Source organism: Tribolium madens, unplaced genomic scaffold (assembly GCF_015345945.1).
Source record: "Tribolium madens isolate multiple individuals breed KSU strain unplaced genomic scaffold, Tmad_KSU_1.1 Scaffold_3;HRSCAF=73;Tcas5.2_LG2, whole genome shotgun sequence".
In the NCBI taxonomy this organism is placed as follows: Eukaryota; Metazoa; Arthropoda; class Insecta; order Coleoptera; family Tenebrionidae; genus Tribolium; species Tribolium madens.
The window spans coordinates 9,549,301-9,571,252 of NW_025401006.1; the positions used below are offsets into that span (position 1 = coordinate 9,549,301).

The window sequence follows — 21,952 nt, forward strand, 5'->3', positions numbered from 1 at the left end:
TTTCTAAGAAATTTCTTCGCAGAAATGGGTTTTAGTAAAAAAGTCTCATTTGGAAACATTAAATAAAAAAAACAAAAACGTTGAAGACTTACTTAGTAGAAAATTTATTAATTATTATAAAAGTAATAATTATTCTTAAGATTATATATATTTTTTAAATAATGTGCTAATTTTTTTAATTCTCAGATTGAATTATGCAAAGTAGACCAATCTGTTTTTTGCAATTTTATGAACTTCAACAATTATTTCAACCTCAATTTCAAAGATTGAAATGATGACTCAGATGTATTTTTTAAACATTTTAAAAATCACACTCGTAAAACATAACAATCTACTCCAAATAGCCTCAAATAAAATATGTATATAAAAAATAAAATACCTAAAAAAAATATCTTATTTTACTTCCTTACAATCATAGCTTTATTAATGTTTCCCTTTTTTGGCTTAAACGATATATTCATTGAACAATAATAAAATTATAACACGATATAACACATGTTTAATGAGTGTATGAGCAAATAATTACATTGAATGTATTTGTCGTTTAAGTAAACAATAACAAAAATGTTTTTATGTCATAACAAGACAATGGTATCGGGAGACAATTAATGTTTGTGATAAAAAAATATATTGGCAACTCTGAATTATTGGTAATACTTCTTTGTTATATAAGAATGTTTTAGGTGGCGGCTAAATCAGCATTCGCCCGAGGCAAATAAATGACAATTGCCTATAAAAGTTTAACGTTTGAATTTGAAAGTCAAAGTTGCCAAACCAGAATTTTAAATTTGTCACCAACTTGAGGTAAAAAATCACAATCATTTACAGTCACCCAGTGTATATATTAATTTTGTAGTTCACCTAGTTGACCAGTCCCAAAAATGACTAATTTTAAATAAGTTTATTTAGTCGCAGTCGTAACATTTACAGGCAACTTTAACGCTGAAAGTATGCAAACATAATATTAAAAAAAATTGTTTCTTTTGGTACTTTTATAATTTTTATTTTTGTTCTTGTTACCGCGAGCTCGTAAAGAAGTTAGTCTACCTTTATAAAATTCTTTTACGAGTGGTATTAAAGCACCCAGCACTGCGAACCTAAAGACTAAAGTCGTTTCGAGTAAAGCAAATACGTTCCCGTGAGATTTCCCGAAGTCTTTGTGACGATAATAGAGTCGAGTCAATTATTTTTGGTATTCTGCATGCAAAATTGGGTCAGTCGACTCATAACGACAACGTGTACTGGAAAACTAAGAAGTCTGTGTACCGCAGCGGCGATCAACCAGCATAAAGCTTCCCATAACTTAGAAGAGCTTATCCTTGTGAGCACGCGAGGCAAATTGGCTATCCTCCTCGAAAACACCTCTACACTTAAGAGCTTAATTATTACACTTAGGTAACTTTAAGTGTTAGGAAGCGCAGTAGCGTTAAATATTCGTCTTTATCTATGTCTGATTCGATTTAGGTGCACAAATTTGTAACAATGCAACTTTTACTAATTGAAACTTCTCAAAATTGTGTTTATGCAAAAAACGAGTTTTTTTGCCAATTCCTGTTTTAATCTACCGTGTTAACGAGATTAAAACGTGCATAAACGAGTACTAATTAAACGAGACTAAATACTAACACTGTTGTAATCAACGATGGGCGAGTTAACTCCTGCATGTAATTCTCACTTACTACTATTACATAAACTCAAATGTATAAAAAAAAACATTCTAAAAAACCTGAAAACTAAATTTATACTTTTAACCCGGCGCCTCCACCATTTTCCAGATATGTACACGTAAATTATTTATTTTATTTATTGTTTATTTGAAAACCTATTAATTTTATTTAATTTTATTTTTAAAATAATTTGTTTTAGCATGTGGGTTATGCCAGGTAATTTAAAATCCAATACAAATCGCTATATTTCAATTCGCTGACTGCACTCCCGAGAAGCAATATATGTGTAAATAAGGGTTGATATTACAGCTGTAATGTAAAATGTACCGATCATCAATAAGAAAGTATAAAATTTGCAGTTTAGGTCGACATATCGATTGGCAAAGTTGCAGTGATCGCCACTGCAGAAACATATCTCCAGGTGCAGGTGGTCGTTAACGAAATCTTGCACCCTTGCTGAAATATTTATCAGGTTTTAGGTTTGGCTCGGGGCATAAATTAGAACAGGATTATTGGATTATGGTCTTCCTTAAATTCGACCAAATACCAATTACTGTAAAATCTTGCTAAATTCTGCTTACGTCATTGCAGAAACCATCAATTACGCTGTCTCCTTGTACTCAAATATTAAAACCACTTTTCTCAACACAATAATCCGGGAGTAATTTTTTCAATAAAATTTGAATAAAACACTTGAAATTCGTATTCATTGGCGCAGTTTTGTGAAAAGTTGAAATTATTACGTTATCGCCCGAATTATATTCTTTATAGAAGACTTGACTCGGGTGTTGTGAAGGAGGTCGGCTCATTAATCATCTAGATTTCAGGAGAAGCAGCGTTTGACGAGATCGCTGTCACGGCTGCCGTTTCATTGATAGAGAGTAGACTTACTCCCTAACACTTGTAATGGAAAATTTATCTCTCTAAATCGAGCTTTAATCAAGTTTTATTTGCAAATAATTACCTAATTGAACTTGTGCTTACCAGTAATTGAACGACAACGTAAGCGGTGAAAATTTTTAGCTACCAACTTTTATCATAAATAATAAATTCGACAATCTCATTGAAATTTAAAATGGTCGACCTAAACCAGCAAACACCTGAAATTTCGTAAGCTTGCCAACAGGCGAAGATTATGGGCAATTCGACCGTTTTCTGCAAGCAAAGTAACCACACAAATTGAAAACTTTTTAAGATCTCTTCATAATTCACAGCACCTTATAAGAATATTTTATAAATAAAAAGTTTGATACTAAAAATAAAATAAATGTTTGACGTAAAAAATTTACAATTATGAAACATTATTTTATTTCGTTGTAATTTTTGGGGATAAAAAATATTTAGCTATTAAAAGCGTGCGTGCATTTATCGCTTAATTGAAGCGAACTTTTATATGGAGCGAAAAATATTCAGCGATGATAAAGTAGCAAATATCTTGGCACGTTTAACCGGAACGAAAGCATTTGTGTCTAGAAAGGTTTATTAAAGTCGTTTTCAATTATTGTTTTTTATAGGAAAAATGTTTTGAATCTTTTTTAAATAATACATGAAGTTTAAAAGCTTCCACTTTCATTTATGTTTTCAATTAACTCGGCATTTTTGTGTTGAACTAATAAACCGTTTTATTATCCTTTTGAATAAATGTAAATTGCAAATGAAGTGGCAATATAGCAGCTACTCTGTACTCATTACACTTAATTCAGTGTGTACACATTTCAAGAATTGAATTCGTTACGCGACATAAAGCCCTAAAAACAAAGAGTTCAACACGTGTTTGATATTGAACGATATCGTTACGTGTACTAATAAAGTTTTCCCTTTGTGTTTGTAAATGGAGAGTTGAAAACATAGAAGAGACAACTTTGAGCATGTACACTGAAAAACCAACTAATTCCTCAACTTATAATTAGTCGTCTAGATGAGGTTTAAATGGTTTTCTAGCCCTCTCCATGTTGCATTGCAACCCTTATTTGCACCGACCCAAAATTTAATTTCCACTATTAAATTAGCAAGTAAACAAATCGCAGATGCGCAACAACTTATTCTATGTTGAAACAAGCAGTTTATCATTTTCGAAACGGAGATGGATCACACAACTTTGCATTTGGGTTTCGACTAGATGGAAGGGTTGAATGTTTGTATGTTTGAAGAGAACATGTCGGATTAAAGCAAATTGTGTAATCACTTTTATTAGCAATAAATGTGCGCAATAAAGTTAGAAGAGTACAAAATGAAATGCGAATGCATTATGAAAAAGCTGGGATACCGCTTCATGTCGTTCTAATGATATCGAATATCGTTTCATAAAGCGAAAACCACATCCATTTCATAAATTACACTCACCGCAAATAATAAAGAGGTTTTCCGTGTTGCAGTCCTGTCTCATTTCACTCACAACAGGTCGATAAAATAGCAGGTAGGAGAATTGAATTGATGAAATTTACTTATGACATCCATCTCTTTACAAAGCGAAAGGTTTTTTTCATCAAAGTGGCGAAATTTTTTTACATAAAAACAAAGTGGCAAGTTTGAACAAAAATTCACTGACATTTCGACGCTTGCATGTCGCCAAAAATGAACGAAAAAAGTGCCCGAAAAGCGCAAAAAAACATTTTGAAAAGCGACAAGAAGAAGAAAAGACGCAGAAAAGAGAGTTACGCGATTTACATCTACAAGGTTTTGAAGCAGGTTCATCCTGATACTGGAATTTCGAGCAAAGCTATGAATATCATGAACAGCTACGTCAATGATATATTTGAACGAATTACGATAGAAGCTTCGCACTTGGCTCAGTACAACAAACGATCCACTATTACCAGTAGGGAAATACAAACGGCTGTTCGTCTACTTTTACCTGGAGAATTGGCCAAACATGCAGTGTCTGAGGGAACAAAAGCGGTCACCAAGTACACCAACTCTAGTGTTCAGTAATTGTTGAAAATATGTTTTACTTGTAACAAGTTCAAAGAATAAAGTTTATAAATATCTGTTCTAAAGTGTTGACAGTTTATTACGTATTCAATCAATTCCTGTTTCTTTTTATTACAATATTTAGATATCATAATTTTAATGCCAATTTCCATTAGTTAGTTTATGTAATTTTTTGGTGATTACTTTATTTACTGGTACCATTAACGTGTACTAATTTATTCATTAACAAATATCATTAATAAACAATGTTGTAATTGTAAACACTTTCAGTATTTTGGTAAAAATAAATAAATGTCAAAGCTGTCAAAATTATAAATTGGTTTTCCCAATTTTCTAAAAAAAGAATTATACAGAGTGAGTCTTAACTTATAGGCACAAACTTAAAGAATTATAGTTCTTGCACAGTGACAAAAAATAGTGAGAAAAAGGTTTAGTAAAAGTTTTTTAGTTACCGAGATATTGCGTCATAAAAACACTATTCACTTTAAAAATGTTAAATAAGATTATCATCATTGTGACCAACCTCAGTATTATACTGGTAGACACTGACTTCCTTAATAATTATATTTGATAGTGATAATGAAAAAAAAAGTTTTGATTTACAATAAGTAAAACGCAAGAAATTGAAACAGTCCTTTTCAGTAAAAAACACAAAAACTTTAAGGAAACTATTTAAAATGTCCATCATTTTCAATACCCATTTCAGGTTGTCCATATTCATTGCTCTCCATAAGCACGACCTAAATCTAAATAACTCAATAGTTCCTTTAAAATTGTCGATTTTTTCGATTTTTTTTGTTTTTTTTTTAAAGGATTGTTTTAATTTTTGTAAATTATTATGGGATTACTTCTGTACACGCATACAAAAAAGTTTCATTTAACTTATTTTGCATTTAAATTTATATCTTTTTTTCAAGTATAGTCACTATTTAATGTCAAATTAAGGAAGTCGATGTCTACCAGTATACCAACCTTGATCAAATGATAACCTTAGTATTATTTAAAATTTAAAAGTTAAATAGTGTTTTTATTAAGCAATATCTCAGTAACTAATAGTTATTTGCATCACAAAGAAGAAAAGTGTATATATTTTTTTTTTTGCTTCCACAGGTAGAAGTTATTGTCCGAGACTTGTCGAAAGCAATAATCACCCAAGGAGAAACTTTCCTCCAGTGATATACATAAAAAATTTTCTACGATCCAGCAGGAAAAACTTTAAAAACAACAATTTTTCTTGATATTCCAGTTTTACCACTAAATCTAGCAGCATGTTTTTCCGTTTCTATGAGGGGGTAAAATACTAATTTTTAATTTTTTTCATTTTAACCTGAGAGGTTACATATCTTTTTAACATAATTCTGACAGGTGAGAGACGTAATTAGCCACTTTGCTTTCTGAAATTAGGGTGGAAAAGCTTACTTTCTGTTTTCTGTATAATACTCCCAACAAAAACTACAAAATCCATCATAGTTTACCCTATTTCCTTTTTTCTTCTTTCTACAAATTACAAGTACAAAAAATCCTCAATTTGATAAAGAAAGATAAATGTATGAAATCTGATATGGTTGACACACTAGGTATTTAAAATTTGGTTAAATTAAATTATTAAGTTTGAAATAATACATTGACAAACATTTATTACAAAAATAGCATTGTTATCTCTTCTTAAATCAAAAACACATAGTATACTTTGAAAAATTGAATTTATATATTTTGGTTAAGTTGTACCAAATAACAAAGGAAAATAAAAATAAAACTTCTTTACAAAAAGCAAATAATTTTATTTAAATTTGGCGTCAAAGCTATGCATGAAAGTTCGATTGTGAACAAACTATCACGCATCGTATTGAGAATTATTAATTTGACATTTGGCACCTTGCCGGTCGTATTAAAAATTGTGGTCCGTTCACAACACACTCCTATCACCGCCAACTATGACGCCAAATTTAAATAAACATCTTCTATAAACAACAGATCTTGTTTATTGTCTATTTTTAAGTTTGTTATTTTGTTAATTACTTTTATAAAAAGAACAAAAAAATGGTATAGTTTGTTTGAAGCAGAATAGCCTTAATTAAATCAGTCAGCGCCAAAATGTATCTAGAAAACAAAAGACGTTCGAAAAACAAAGTGCAAAATAGATGTCTGAACCGGAAATAGATCGAATAAAACTTCCTGCAATGGTCAAATAATCACAAAACGACGTATTGTGTTGTTTAGCGCATCATGTAAACTTTGCGATCATCAAAACTTTCTCGAAATAACCGTAACGTTGACTTTCAGTTTATAGTCCTTTACGAGCTATTGGTACACGATTCGCACATTTCGCAGTATGTACCAAAGGTAATTTAGTTAAAGCAAAACGAGAACTCGACGACAAAAATATTTAACGACAGGAAATGTAACAGAATTCCAAGGTGTAGCCTAATTAGTATGCACGAAAGTGACGTCAGTAGTTTAAAGCTTGACAGGCGGTATAATGTACTTTGCTTGTAAATGCAACCAATTAATTTCAAGCTACTGAATGGAGTCGATGTCACGTAGCCAATCAATGACTAATACTCCACGTGACGTCACTGCAACGACCGAATCCGGTATAAACATGTGTTGGCTTTTCTCTGAATTCAACTTTCTGTCGACAGGATTCAAAATATCGGTTGCGGCCTCGGCAAAGGCATGCATGGACAGCTTATTTATTTCCTGCTAGCATACCTGCACAGGTGCTTCCATTCACAACGGCTGCTTGTTCGCTTTGAAAGCATTCATATGTTACTACTGTATGAAACCACACCGACTTGAAAATATTTCAGTTTCAGAATTCAAATTCTCCAAAGAGACATAATTTAATTGCATTAATGGTAAAACTCTCCAATTTCCGTGTGAGAGAATCCTCGAATGTGCTCCACACGCAAATCAATTTATGAGCCAACAATCAAATGTTTATGTGACAGGTGTTTGAGTTTGCAGTACTTTTATTGCAGTTTGTATTACATTTCGGGCACGAAAATACAATAACAGGAAAGCAAGAGTTGTCATTTTATACGCGGTTTTAAGAGCGTACGCAGTGGCCTCAGCACGAACAGGAAATAAGTATAAATACATCACAATAAACCCCTTTTTGGGAAACTTCTGTGATACAGATCAGTCATCGTCGATATAATTTATTTAAATCGTATTCACGAAACTTGCAACGTAAATATCAGGAATAGTAGGTCCTCCGGATATTTATGTTATAATTCATTCCACACAAAATATAGATCAGCGATATTTGTATCGACGCAAATCGAATACTAAGTAGTAAACACAAATTAAATTTTTAATGCAAACCAATTCATTAGACTCTTGTAGTTGCAGTAAATTCAAGTGACCCTCCTCTTGTCTATAAACTCTAAAATCCAGTCCGCACAATCGAGTCGACATTTCACTCAATCTATGTTATTTATCTTGTGAATCTTTTTGTATGTTTTTCTGGTTTCGTTCTTTACTTCCCGACTGAAAGATTGCCTGTCGGTGCACAGTTTGAGGAAAATTTTAACTTATTCATTTTATTTGTTGGCTTAGTGTTACAAACTATGGATATTTCAGTAGACGCTGTAATATCGATAAAAACGTTCAATCCACCTTAAGGTTTTATAAGGTAAACAATTAAAATGTAACCGAAAGAGTTATTCATAATTAAGGCTCGGATTATACAGAGTGTTTCACATAATTTTACGAGGCCTGCGCCTGCAAGATGCAATCAATAATACATATTCGATTACAAATTTTGAAAATTTGGATAATCTTCTCTAGTTTGTTCACCCTTTAAAAAATTACAACGTTTTTAGTTAGTTAGTGATTAAGATAGATAAACTAGAATTATATTCATGCCGTCTCTTGATAGAACAAATGATAATTGTTTCTGAAAAACTGCAGTTTATGACTATTAATGAAACCGTGATTAGCTTGACAATGGTTTGACAACTACTGTCATGGGTTTCCAAAAATTAAATAATGAGATCTGTATTTTTTGTATTCAGTGTTTTGTGACTTTTGTATATTTGGCTGCGTACATTAGGCGCAAGCCTCGTAAAGTTATGTGAGACACCCTGTATTCAAAATGCATATTTGTTATTAACAAAATTGTAAGTTTTCTATGCATGTCTAATGTTTTTTGATTAAAATAAGCCAATTAAAAAATGAATATTTTAGGAAATAATGCATATTTGTGCATATTTTCTTCAAATAACAAATTTCCGATTAAAAATTTCAGTTCAAGTTAAAAATTAGCCAGTTTAAGAAAAATGACCCGATTACAAAATATTATAAAGAGAAAACAATCAGTAATTCGTAAGCCGGACTTAAAGAATTAGTATCCTGCTGAGTTTAGAACCAAACGGTTTTTTGAAATTATATGCCTCTGGAAAATAATAATAATTATAAAATAAAGTAATATAAAAAATCTGATCGTATTTTCAAAACGAAATTTTGTTTTGCTTTGAGTTATGCGATTTTTTTGTCATAATTGTATTTTATGTATTTTTTTTTAAATTAATAAAAAGTAGATAGTCTCTAACACAGTTGTTTTTGGGAAAGTAAACAAAACATTTTTTTAGTGGATTGCTATTTTAAAAAAAATAATTTTTTGTAGAACTCAAAAACAAAAAATTCGAAAAATTTATTCTTGATAAAACATTTAATCAATCAGTTTTTACCAATTTATTTATTCTCTTCCGTTCTCGTGTGCGGTTCAAGATGCCGAAAATACAAACATTAGTGTACTCGAGGATAAAAATTTATTCCAACTTTGATTTTTTATTGTTAAAAGTTTTGCATATCGATGCATATTTTGCATAGGAGTATATTCGAGCATATTTCTTAATATTTTGTGCATATTTTTGTGAAAATACATGCATATATACACGCATATTTTACAGATTTTTCGTGAATATAATCCGAGCCTTATTCATAATCATACTCACTTTATTTTAAATTTAACTGTAATTCTAGAAAATAATCTGTGTTAGAATAACTTTTATTCGATTTTTGTTTTTGAACATTTTTCGATTAAGCTCATTATTAAAGTGGAATTAAAAACCACTTTGTGCAAATATTTGTAGAGTTTAACTCTGAAAGTAGTCTACCGGTTTATGGTTGCGATTGTAGCGCTTTAGAAATGTACGAATTGAGGGTAATGAAGGCGAGTAATTTAGTAAAAGGCATTGTGCACTCAATATGCCAATGTGGTCTCTTTGTCGAGAGGTGGTTTATGAATATGCAGAGACGGTAACCGCGTCTCCGGAGCGGCGATAAACAAACATGCTGGAGGCGAACGTGGGCGGACACCGCGAAGAATAATTTATACACATACCTGAGTTGCGCACGCGGACACAGTTTGCATAAATTGAGGGAAAAAAATTTCGGGCAGTATTATTTATTAACACGCCGCAAACGACTGTAAAATGTGTTCCAGCTTTTTAACACCACGAATTACATTATTTAAACCACACTCTGACAATGAACCGAACAAAACTTGCACGTCAACTCGTACAAAATTTAAGCTTTACTCAAAATAATAAACAAAATACACGATGCCAAGCCCACAACTAAATTCCGCGCAAGAATTTTATCTAAAAAAAAGTTTTGAGTGGTAACAATGTATTTAAACTAAGCAATACTTTGAAGCATTATTTTAATGTGTACTAAAAAATCTAAACTTTTGCTGCTCACTGCTATAAAATGTTTGCTACAACATGACTTACGAATAACTTCATCAGAAATTTATTCTACAAGCATATATTAAATTTACTTTAATCAAGAGTTGTGGAGTTGGTCATAAAATTTTATGGTCGCTTTGTTTACGAAGACAATTTAACGTGGCCAAGTTTCAAGGTTCGGGTAAAGTGTGCGTACAAAAGAGTTCAATCAACTAAAATCATTTTTTGTAAAATCGTTTTAAAATTAGGTCATTTATGCATTAATTTGCGGGCGTAAATAGTGTCTTTTGCGCCCAAGGTCTTAAAAAACCAGCAATTGTAATATCTTTTATTGAAATAGGTTGTTACAAACAATTAGCTATGCATATAAAAGCTTATATTGTTTTATATCGATACCAAAACCATAACCGAACGAATCATAAAATAATGGGACCATAAGGTAGATGGGCAAAATTTCTGCGACTCTTCTTTGAAATAAACAAGTAAAATGTTTTCATTAATCTGGCGGTCAGCGATATTTTTCTGGGTGCACCATAGCAAAAGTTCATTGAAAGTTTTTTCATAGATTTCTCTTGATTTTCGTAGCAATAACTCAAGTGTTACAGCTTTCGCTTCTTCAGCTAAAATAGCTATTTCTTCTTGTTTTTCGTTTTCGGACATATTTTTATCACAAATTCAACTTCTTGAAAAAACACGTCAATAATTTTTTCAGTATTTTGTTTGCATCACATTAGCAACCAACAACAACTCGATTTTTGAGAACGAATCGTGCCATTTGTTTTCAAAGCTTAAAAGTGGATTTTACAAAAAATCTTATTTGCATTTCGGGCGTGAACGGCAATTTTGGCCCTTTGGCGTCTTATAAACCCTAGGCCCTTCACGCCCTTAATACAAAAATAGCTATTTAGTAAAGCAAAATTAGCAACACAAATAGATAATGTTAAAAATGTTTCACAAATTCATTTCAAAATACATTAAACCGTAAATAATGTGCACGCAAATAGAATAAAATGATTTTTCTGGTGATTTATATCGTGACACTGAACTGGCATTTCCAATAACAAATCCGATTCGCAAGATTGCGCAAGAATAATCAAACATTTAACAAAAATTGCAGTCAAAATATATCCGCAACATTACGACCATATATACTTCAAACTGTCATGTAAAATTGCTTTTATGACTAGTTCAAAAATGGTGGATGCGCCGGGCGATAAAAGAAAAACTTAACGGATCAAATAAGAATGGTTTATTCAGTTAAAGATATAATTTCCCTAATGGGTCGAGCGTTTAGAAGCGTTTAACATTTTATGTAGCGTAGTTAAGGAAAGGAAACGATTTTGGAATAGATCCCTGGCTGGTCCCAATAGTCCACTGCACGAACTCGGTACCTGCCGATGGTCGTCTCACACGCTCCATCACCTGAAATAAACCTCTCGTAAAATAAACTCCACTTACTTTACGGGCTTCGCAACTCGAACGCACAATATACAGGGTGTGCGGTCCAAGTCGCCCCGACTGATAACACCTAAACTTACTTCTTTTTTTCAAAAAGTAAATATTTAAGTAATAATATTCATTCTTGTCCTTGTTAATAAATGTATCAAATTTTTTTAGCACATTCGGTGTTAATGGAAATGCTACTAAACTTAGTTTTTCAAATGGAACACCTATGTTTTTTTTCCTCCAAACAATAATAATTGACTTGAAAAATACTGTAATAGTATATTACATAACGAGCACGGAAAGTGATAAATAACGCACAAGCGGGAAAGTTGCGCACGAGGCGTCAGCCGAGTGCAGGCAATCCCACGAGTGCGTTAGACACTTTTCTGCAAGTTTTGTACACTATTTTTCCTACGACCATTAATAATTTTTTTCTTACGAACATATTTTTTTTCATAACGATTTATTTTTTATAATGGATACAAAAATACGTTGAATAACGATTTATTTTTTATAATGGATACAAAAAAAAAATACGTTGAATGAAAAAATACAAAACATTCGAATGTGAATTGTGCGTTAGATTTCTAACACACAGCGCGAAAACAAATCGCACAGGTTTTTGACCTCGAACGATATTGCCAATTTTCGCGCATATGTAATTGTGCGTTATGATCTAGTTTCGTATATGGTCGTAGGAAAACCACTATTTATTACATATTTTGAGTGACACAATGCAATCAAAAAACATCTTAAATCTTAGAATCTTATAACTGATTGATTTTTAATTTTAAAAGAAAGGTGTGAATAAAAAAATGGTTGGATACAGTTTAATTGTTGGTTTGACAAATCTAATTTGTCAGTTGATGAGCGAGTTCTCTTATGGAAACTCTTGGATTTTCTTCGACTGATAACAGAACATTCAAATTTCTATTTTCTTGTTCTTCACTAAGAACCACAGGTTTTTTAGTTTTAAGAAGCGAACCTATTCGTCTCAGTTGTATTTCAATTCGAGTAAATTTCCAACGATTTGAGTGAACTCTATTTCAGTATTTTTCTCTATACTGTCTTTTAGCTTCCGCTGTGTTTTTATTGCACTTAAAAAACACTTCAAGCTGATCTACCAATTCGTCGTAATTAATATCATCCATTATTATAGATTTATTGACAAATTAGGCTTTGTCAAACTAACAATTAAAAGGTATCCAAGCTTGCTTTTTGCATGAATACCTTGACAGGTAAAATCTGCCTACATTGCAAAATTTGCTAATACAATTCTAAAATTTAAATTGTTTTCTAAGTGCATCATGTAAAGTAAAATGTAATAAATAGTGGTTTACCGTATTTTTCAACCAATTGTTATGGTTTCGAGGAAAAAAAACATAGGTGTTCCATTTGACAAACTAAATTTGGTAGCATTTCCGGCTAGGAATAAATAGTAATATTTGAAAATTTAGTTTTTGAAAAAAAAAGTAAGTTTATTTGTTATCGGCCTTGGACCGAACAGCCTGTATATCTAGTCGTATTTTCATGAAACCATCAATTCGAACCGGGTAAATCCTCGATATTGATTCAAGACATTGAACAGACTCGAGTTTTGTTTATAAAGCTTGTGATTGTAAAGAAGTGATAATGGACCGATACTTTTTAGTGGTGACGTAAATTGAAAAATGGAAAAGTTTTCATGTGGAATACTAAAGTGGAATTTTCTATGAGCTTGAAAGCTTTTATATTTTAAAATTAAAAAATAAGCCACAATGCATTCTTTATTATTTTAGCAGAAAACTTGAGTGATACTCCAACACAAGTATTAAAATGCGTAAAATTTGTCACAGCCGACAAGACATATGCCATATGAAAGAGTGTAGCAGCACCAGTTGACAGAAGTGCTGAAATAGGTTTTAGATTAAAAGCGTTATCATTTGTTTCAGGTTTGATTCAGTCGGGTGAGCATTGATAAGTATCTGTCACAAGCAAGTGCGTCGTGGCCAACGTAATTAATGCATTTCGTGGTAACCTATGCTGTTAATTAAATAGTTTCTGCATCATTTACCTGTCGGTGCATGATGATACGAAAGAAATATTACATCATTTGTATTCACTCGTTTGAAACGCAAGCTGTTGGCGCATTTCGACTCGAATTCCACTTCGTACGTGCGGATACACCTGAAACACGCAAAAGAAGAAAACAAACCAAAGAATTATTTTGGCAATTTTCGGACTTTTCAATGGGAAAAGTTGAAACTTAAAAGCACTATCATTTAGCAAATACAATCGAATGTTATAACTCACGTCCTGAATAATCATAAATATTGCTTAAATTCCTGTAAGTACTCACTTTGTATCAATTTTAGCGTCGCTCCAAGTTAATAAAATTTCATTTCGTGTTACGTTGGAAATTGATAATTTTGTCACAGGGCCTGGACTTGATGATGGTTTTGAACAAATATGTATCAATGCTACGCTGGGGACGGTTAAATTAAGAGCGATATTGAGGTTTTTTGTTGAAATGCTCGTTGGCTCAAATAGGCGATATGGACCCTAATGAAAAATAAATTCATTCAATAGCGGAATCTGAAAAATTTACGTTTCCATTTATACGCCAATATGGTGACGAATCAAGAGGGTAAAAACTCATATTAAATTTCAATTAATATAATAAACAAGTAAACAACTTTTAAAATCAGATTTTTAAATATTGTAGAGTCACCAAATTAACAAAGTTTAGTAGCGTAAACACTCAAAACGTTGGTTAAATTTTTGAAATACAAAATACAAACAATATATTTTCGAAAGAATAAAAATTTACGACATCAGTTTATCTCACTTATTTACAATATCAGAACTTAAAATATTTGTTAACAATTTTTCAATAGCAATCTTACGTTGACTGGTAGTTTTATTTAATAATAAAAGAAATATGTAGTTACAATCTTTTAAAGTTAAAAAAAATAGAATAAAGTAAGTTTAGATATTTTAAGTGTGTTTAACCGTCTCTCTTAACACAAAATTACCTCCCCTAATTCACAAAAAAATAATATTAAATTTGGATTTTTGAAGAGTTATATCTACCCAAAGAAGATTGATACAACATCTTTATTTGCAGTTTTGAGAACAATGGTTCAAAAAACCACCCGAATAATGGTACGGTCTTTTTGAAAACGCAGCATCCAAAAATTAAATTCACAAATTACAGATTTTTAGAAATATTATAGCCAGAATACAAATTTTTGAACAAATATGTATCAATGCTACGCTGGGGACGGTTAAATTAAGAGCCATATTGAGGTTTTTGTTGAAATGCTCGTTGGCTCAAATAGGCGATATGGACCCTAATGAAAAATAAATTCATTCAATAGCCGAATATGAAAAATGTACGTTTCCATTTATAAGCGAATATGGTGACATCGAATCAAAAGGGTAAAATCTCATGTTAAATTTCAATTAACTTAACAAACAAGTAAAAAATAAAGCTCTTTTAAAATCAGATTTTTAAATATTGTTAACTTTTCAAAAAGTCAACTAATTAATAAAAAGTTTAGTAGCGTAAACACTCAAAACGTTGTTTAAATTTTTGAAATACAAAATACAAACAAAATATTTTCGAAAAAATAAAAAAATATGACATGAGTTTATCTCACTTATTTACAATATCAGAACTTAACATATTTGTTAACAATTTTTCAATAGCAATCTTACGTTGACTGTAGTTTTATTTAATTATAAAAGAAATATGTAGTTACTATCTTTTAAAGTTAAAAAAAATCGAACAAGCTAAAAAATATTTTTTAATTTGTACTCAATGTTAAAGAGTGAGTAATTTCAGTAGATAAAGCAGTCTTTTACCGTCTAGTGAAACAAAGTAATTTTTATCTACTATTTATTTTTTATCAACTAATTTCAGTAGATAAAGTAGTCCATTATCGTCTAGTGAAATAAAGTAATTTTTGTCTACTGATTATATTCAAGAAATTCTGGTAGGTGAGTAAAAAATAAAACGAATTATTATACACGACGATAAATATTCTTTATCTACTTGTGAAAAAAGTCCACTCGTGACTTCGTCACTCGTAAACTTAACCTTTTCACTCGTAGATAAACAATTTCTTTATCGTCTTGTATAATAAGCAACTATAAGTTCAGATATTTTAAGCGTTTAACCGTTTCTTTTAACACAAAATTACCTCGGCTATTCATGAAAAAATAATATTAAATTTTCATTTTTTAAGAGTTATATTAACCCAAAAATGGTTGATACAACATTTTTATTTGCAGTTTTGAGAATAATGGTTCAAAAAACCACCCGAGTAAATGGTACGCTGTATCTTGCATCCAAAAATTAAATTCAGAAATTACAGATTTTTAGAAATATTATAGCCAGAATACGAATATTTCAAATTTGCAATTTTCAAATATTACAGTCGAGCTATATTAGCAATGAATAAATCATTGTGTTGAATCACTGTCACAAATTCATCAATCAGGGTTTAATTAATATCGTTTTGTTCGTGTAACACACAACAAGGAAATTACTGACATCACAAGGGCGCTCTAAAATATTAATGGACGGATGTCAATTCGGTCATTATAACTTCTTTTATGTGCCATAAATTTCTCATCAAGAAGTTGGCGTCCAACATCTACTTTGTGTCCGTTAAGTAAGAAAGTTAAAGTGTTGAAAGCCTGCAAAAACAATTACGTTCCATTGCAGTGCTTTCAAAAGTAAATAATTATCTTTTTATTTTAGTACCTGCACCAATAAAAGAAAACTTTTCAAAATTATTTAAATGCAAATACCGTCCGTCTGAATTTATTGTAATGCATTTCGAAGTTCGCGTGCTGAAACTTACCCGACATAAATTTATAATACATTATGTAATTGAATCAAATGCAAGTGTCTTAAATTATAAGTTCTGCAAAGGTTTACAGACTTTATAAAAGCCGAACTAACTTTTAGTTAATTCAAAATTAGTTTCACTATTGAAACACGACTTGCGCTGTTTCAATAAATTTTAGATTAAATTTAGTTCAAATAATAGAATATTGTCTAGAAAAGAGACGAGCTTTTACCTCCTGCTCTCTGAGCTGCTGTCGCAGGAATTTAGGCGGAAAAACGGGTCTTCCCAGCTTATGCCAGAATCTGTAGGGATTAGTTAGGATATTATCCAGTAAATAAACAACAAATCTGCTGCCGATCGATAGATTATTAATACAAAGCCTGACGGATTTGATAGTTTCAATATTGACCTCGTCACTGTCGGCATACGCTACAAGGATTCCCACATTTGATTGATTAATATCTGATGTCCTGGTAGTCAAAACTGTTAACATTGAATCATTCGAATTCATTCCTCCGGCTAAATATTCGTCGCCTAGAAGAGACAACAAAGCCATCACCACATACACCGGCTTTTTAATAAATTGGCTGTGAGGGGGGTCGGTGTGATTCATCTGAAATCTGATTAAAGAAGATTTAGAATGGGAACGTAAAAATGAAAACACTAATCATACCGTGCAAACAGGGTTCTTTGTGTGAAATAGAATGGGTGGTAATTTAGAAAGCCGTTATCGAAGCTTAACAATTCTATTTTCAATTTTCTAGACAAAGTCAATGATTTATAGTGTTCGGCTATTACTTTCACCACCATCGCTGCATATCTTGCATCTCCTCGCCACTCCCAGCTATCGGACCAAGTGGTTATGATGTCCGACTCACTATAAATTCGAATCGATTATTTTCAAGATAATTCACCGAAATTTATTTGCTACGCTTGCACTCTCACATGCAATAGCCATAAAGAACCACCTCGACAACAAAACTAATTAAATTCTTGTAAGAGATTAGCGAGCGTTTAAATTTGTGTCGCAGAAGGAGATAGCAACGATTTTGCCTGAGGAAAGTCGTAAAAGTAACCAAGCTTAAGGAAAAAAGTAACTTCACTACTAACACTGCATTAATATTTTGTCTAGTTTCGTTAAGTTTCTAAAGTGTACTAATAGAAAAAGTAGTAGTAGTTTTATTAAGCAGAAACTACATAAAATTGCAGACATTAATAAAAACAATGTGTGTTATTAGTTGACCGTGAAACTAATCAGTGCCATAATTTTTTACTACTGCAAAGTGGAGACGCTTTAAATATGTAAAATTAAAATTGCTTTGAGAAAAAACAGGTCGATTAGGATCGCGAGAATGAAGTTCAGAACTAACATTACTCAATTGTAATAACTGAGTTCAATCAAAAGCTACTAGAACTAAAAATTTTAAAAACAAAACTACCCTTAACTGAAAAAAAAAAAACGAATGGACCAAAAATATGTTTTTCTTTGACAGTTAGATACGCTCATTTTTTCCCTTTCCAAAAATGTTTCAAAAAGTAGGAGATGCCATTTAAAATTTTAAAGTAGGGGTGGCTAACGTTGGGGGATGAAACCTAAAATGTAACTAATGTTGGTTTTAAACTCCCCCCTCGCAATTTTTGCTTGAAAATACATTTACTCAATGTCAAAAGTTATTGAGACTGGATCCTTTTGAAATGAAAGCCCTGTATGTGTGGTAATAAATTTTAACACACACGGTATTTTGCAAACTTTTTTTTTTACAGTTTTACTCATATGTAGAAGACTTGCATTCTCATGATTTCAGTCCAAGCGTAATGCAAATTTAAGCAAAAATTATAGATTAAATTTCAAGTTTGCTTCTCATGAACCGGTTCTAAGAACACATTTATTTGTTTTTTCAACTTGAAATAAAAAAGTGTGTTTCAAATGCAGTTTAACAGGCTACATCAAAATAGCTGATATCATTGTATATTCAATATTCAATAACAGTGATTATCTACACACGATTAAACCTTATACACGTAAACAAAGAATTAATCCGTAAATAGGTACACTACATAGTTAAGATAGAATAAAAATTATTATACATACAGGTATGTATGTGAACTCGCGCCCCAGAGAAAAATGTTTTTTTTACAATTATTTAGTAAAGGTACAAAAATTTTACCAATAAAAGCCATAAATAACAATGAACAAATTGCAAAATTTAAACTCTCATAACTTCGAAATTTTTATAGATAGAATTTTATTCACTTTTTTTCCATGTTCCTGGTATCTTACCTTATATGATATTTTTCTCTGGGACGCGAGTTCTGGCGCATCCTGTATACAATACTTTGCATTATTTTTAGTACAATTTTGTTTATTAATTGCTATACAGGGTAAATATAAAGTATGGAACCATGCGGTTTTATTTTTAATCATTTGCCTCCAGAAAATAAAAATTAATATAAATTAAAGTAATATAAAAAATGTGATCGTATTTTCAGAAAGAAATTTTGTTTTGTTTTTGAGTTATGCGATATTTTTTTGTCAAAATTGCAATTTATGTAAAAATTTTTTTTTTTTAATTTAATGTATAGCGGATAGTTGTAATCCTTAGAGTATAGCTTTTATGAGAAAAATGATTTTATAGTGGGTTGAAATTTAAAAAAATATTTTTTTTTGTATAACTCAAAAACAAAAGGAAATTTCGAAAAATTTTATTCTTGTTAAATCATCACATTTTTATAGTACTTTATCACTCATCAATTAGTTTTTTCAAAAAATAAATAGTGTAAGCAAAAAATGTTTGGTTCCATACTTTTTATTCACCTGGTATGTACTTTTTAGAAGAAATAAAATAGAAAAAAAAGAAAAAAAAAGATGCACTGGTAGAGTGGGCATTTCCAAGTAATTACTTTATACACAAAAGTTTTAAATTAGAAAGCAAAATAAGTTAGATAGATGTGCTAGAAATGTCAGATTAACAAAAAACCTCTGTATTTAATCAAAATTCAACAAGTAAATTAACAAATTAAGTTAATGTGAAAGGTGTTTTAGTAAAATATCGCATCGTTTGAGGGTTGATTTTTGGCTTTAATGTCAAATAGTAAAAACAAGTAATAGCCATCGTGAATTCAGTTTTAATTATTTTCAAAATTTGAAATCAAGAAATTGTTGCAATATGTATTATGCGTTGCACTCTCATGAATAACGCTGTATTTTACTATATTTTTTTTATTTAAAAGCAAATATCACTTAATATACATATATACAGAATGTTTCCTTTTTATGAAATTTAATTAAGCAATAAAATATTCAGTTTTAAGAAAAATCTTCCTATAAACATGTATCGCAAAATACACTCTCTAAAAGAAGTGAGTCGTAAAGGATCACTTTGATTTGTGTAAACTTGTAAGGTAAAAAGCGTCGAAAACGATACCTGTAACATTTTAACAGTCAAGTTTGATATACCTGGTCTCCTGAATTTGACAAGTTAGTTATAATAGTTAACAAACAAAACAGTCGCTTTACATTAAGATCAAAGTAAATTTGCTCCCGATAAATTAACTTCCTTTGGGTCTCGTCTTTTATTGATAAACTATGTAATTAGCTTACATTTCTAAGTAATATATTTGAAGTTGTACATACGAGAAACATAATACTAAATTGAATCCCCTGCAGATAAACCAGATTAGCGATAACATTAATCACACGAAACTGCAGCAATTACAATCATCAGCTAATTACAACCCCCTGATCTAAACACAGATATTTGTAATCTAACCCCCCTTAAATACACCGCAATTAATACATTTTGTAGCACGTTTATTACAGTTCCTAGAAATTGATACAGGTGGGTTGTGAGGCCATGTTTTTTGCCTTTTCCCTCTCCAAATTCCTTTGTTTGGTTTGTGGATCCGGAAGCGGGAATCGATTTCGAAATTAGTTGTGTCAATTTATCGGACGGAAAGCGAATTGTTGATATTGTTGTTCGAAAAGGAAACAAAACTTCGCTAATGAAGGATTTGTAGAAAGTGTCGATTTTTTTTTAAATTAATGCCATTAGAAGGCGAAGTTTAAGTTTACTTACTCATTTGCTATTGGCATTTCAGCAAGATTGGGAAACTTATTGTGTAGCAAATCCAATAACTCTAAAGTTCCATTTAAAACTCCCTCGGCAGTACCGCCACCCTTTCTGTGAAAAGAAATGAATTGTATAGGGCAGTGGGAATTCGCAGAGCAGGCTTGTAAAAGACCCCAACACAGGGGGTGGTTTTCTTCTCTAAATAACCCCGCAGGTCCTCCCAAACTCGCTGACACGCCTCTACCATCAAATGCATCCCTTAACCCTTCCGCGCACCCCGCCACATACGACAAATACTCTACAAAAATTGGTCTTTAAACCAGAAACATTGCAGTTTAATTCACCTTCAAGAGTAAACTTTAAAATATTGTAGTTTTTTAAGTCGGGCTCGTTCCACAACTCAAACTTCCAACTCGCAACTTCATTTACACCAAACCGTGCTAAAAAGAGGAATATCAAATGGAATTACTTAGAAATTCTACGCGAAATGAATTACACTATACTAAAAGTTTTCTTCAAGTTAAATCATTTACCACAAATTTAAACAATCAATTATTTATTTTAATCACTTTAATTACTCACCAACGTATCTACTTGCGATTTTTTGAACTAAATCTCTCCAAAATTGTTTTCCAGGCACCGAATTTAACAAAAACTCGTTTGAATCCACGGGATAACCCATTAGTTCAAATCTTGGTTTTAACCCATGATCGGTTAAAAAATCCAGTAAATTATCCAAATACGTAAAATTATGTTCATTAGACTTTGAACTAAGAAAGAAAAAGAAAAAAAGCCTCTACCGTGACAATGTTTACACATTGCCGTGACCAGGATTCGAACCTGGGTTACTACGGCCACAACGTAGGGTCCTAACCACTAGACGATCACGGCTATTAGAGGACTTGTACATAACGGTGTAAAAATAAATACACTAGATATCACTCACCCAATAAAAATTAAATTGAATAACCAGTGAATTCGTACTTGTTTTATTCCTTGATTAGGCAAAGCCCCTATTAATGCTAAATTGATTTTTTCTTCATTACTTAGTAAAAATTTATAAATTTTGTCTTTAGGATCAGGTGGACTGGAAAGCTAGGTCAGGCAAAGCCTTAAGGCATTTTTTATTTACCATAAACCTGTACTTTCCCAAAAATGGTCAAACTTTTTTGAAACACCTTTCACTTCAACTCTTATCTCTATCACACAATGTCCTATGCAAATGTATAAGAGACATATAACAGTAATTTTCCATTGAAACATCTTGTTAAAGACTGTACTTAAATAATCTAAGATAGGTTATG

The 21,952-nt window shown here is 31.3% G+C and overlaps 2 protein-coding genes and 1 non-coding gene across 6 annotated transcripts; 1 reads left to right on the plus strand and 2 right to left on the minus strand.

Annotated features, from left to right (window-relative positions):
- The first annotated feature begins 4,199 nt into the window (after positions 1-4,199).
- Positions 4,200-4,650, plus strand: LOC123007425 (histone H2B-like). Its single transcript, XM_044402722.1, has one exon. It carries the CDS (start codon positions 4,230-4,232, stop codon positions 4,596-4,598), a length of 369 nt encoding a protein of 122 aa, XP_044258657.1. The 5' UTR covers positions 4,200-4,229; the 3' UTR covers positions 4,599-4,650.
- A 6,876-nt stretch (positions 4,651-11,526) lies between these two features.
- LOC123007376 (alpha-L-iduronidase) lies at positions 11,527-21,927 on the minus strand. 4 transcript variants are annotated; one of them, XM_044402642.1, is made up of 10 exons: positions 21,781-21,927; positions 21,595-21,735; positions 21,231-21,418; positions 20,993-21,088; positions 20,655-20,946; positions 17,252-17,455; positions 16,811-17,198; positions 14,079-14,281; positions 13,794-13,906; positions 11,527-11,716 (listed from the first exon to the last, which is right to left on the minus strand). In XM_044402642.1, exons 1-10 carry the CDS (start codon positions 21,909-21,911, stop codon positions 11,616-11,618), a joined length of 1,857 nt encoding a protein of 618 aa, XP_044258577.1. In that variant the 5' UTR covers positions 21,912-21,927; the 3' UTR covers positions 11,527-11,615. The 4 variants fall into 4 exon arrangements, with proteins under 4 accessions (XP_044258577.1, XP_044258579.1, XP_044258578.1 ...); XM_044402644.1 differs by lacking the exon at positions 14,079-14,281; XM_044402643.1 differs by lacking the exons at positions 13,794-13,906; positions 14,079-14,281.
- Positions 21,468-21,539, minus strand: Trnah-gug. The gene has a single exon. It is a non-coding gene; the product is annotated as a tRNA-His (tRNA).
- Positions 21,928-21,952: the final 25 nt, after the last annotated feature.

Coding starts and splice junctions, on each gene's coding strand:
- LOC123007425 (XM_044402722.1), top strand. CDS start 4,230: ATGTCGCCAAAAATGAACGAAAAAAGTGCCCGAAAAGCGCAAAAAAAC.
- LOC123007376 (XM_044402642.1), bottom strand. CDS start 21,911: ATGTTTCAATGGAAAATTACTGTTATATGTCTCTTATACATTTGCATA. Junction 21,419..21,594: donor TTCAATTTAATTTTTATTGG/GTGAGTGATATC, acceptor TTTCTTTCTTAG/TTCAAAGTCTAATGAACATA. Junction 11,717..13,793: donor GTATCATCATGCACCGACAG/GTAAATGATGCA, acceptor GGTTTATTTCAG/GTGATGGAGCGTGTGAGACG.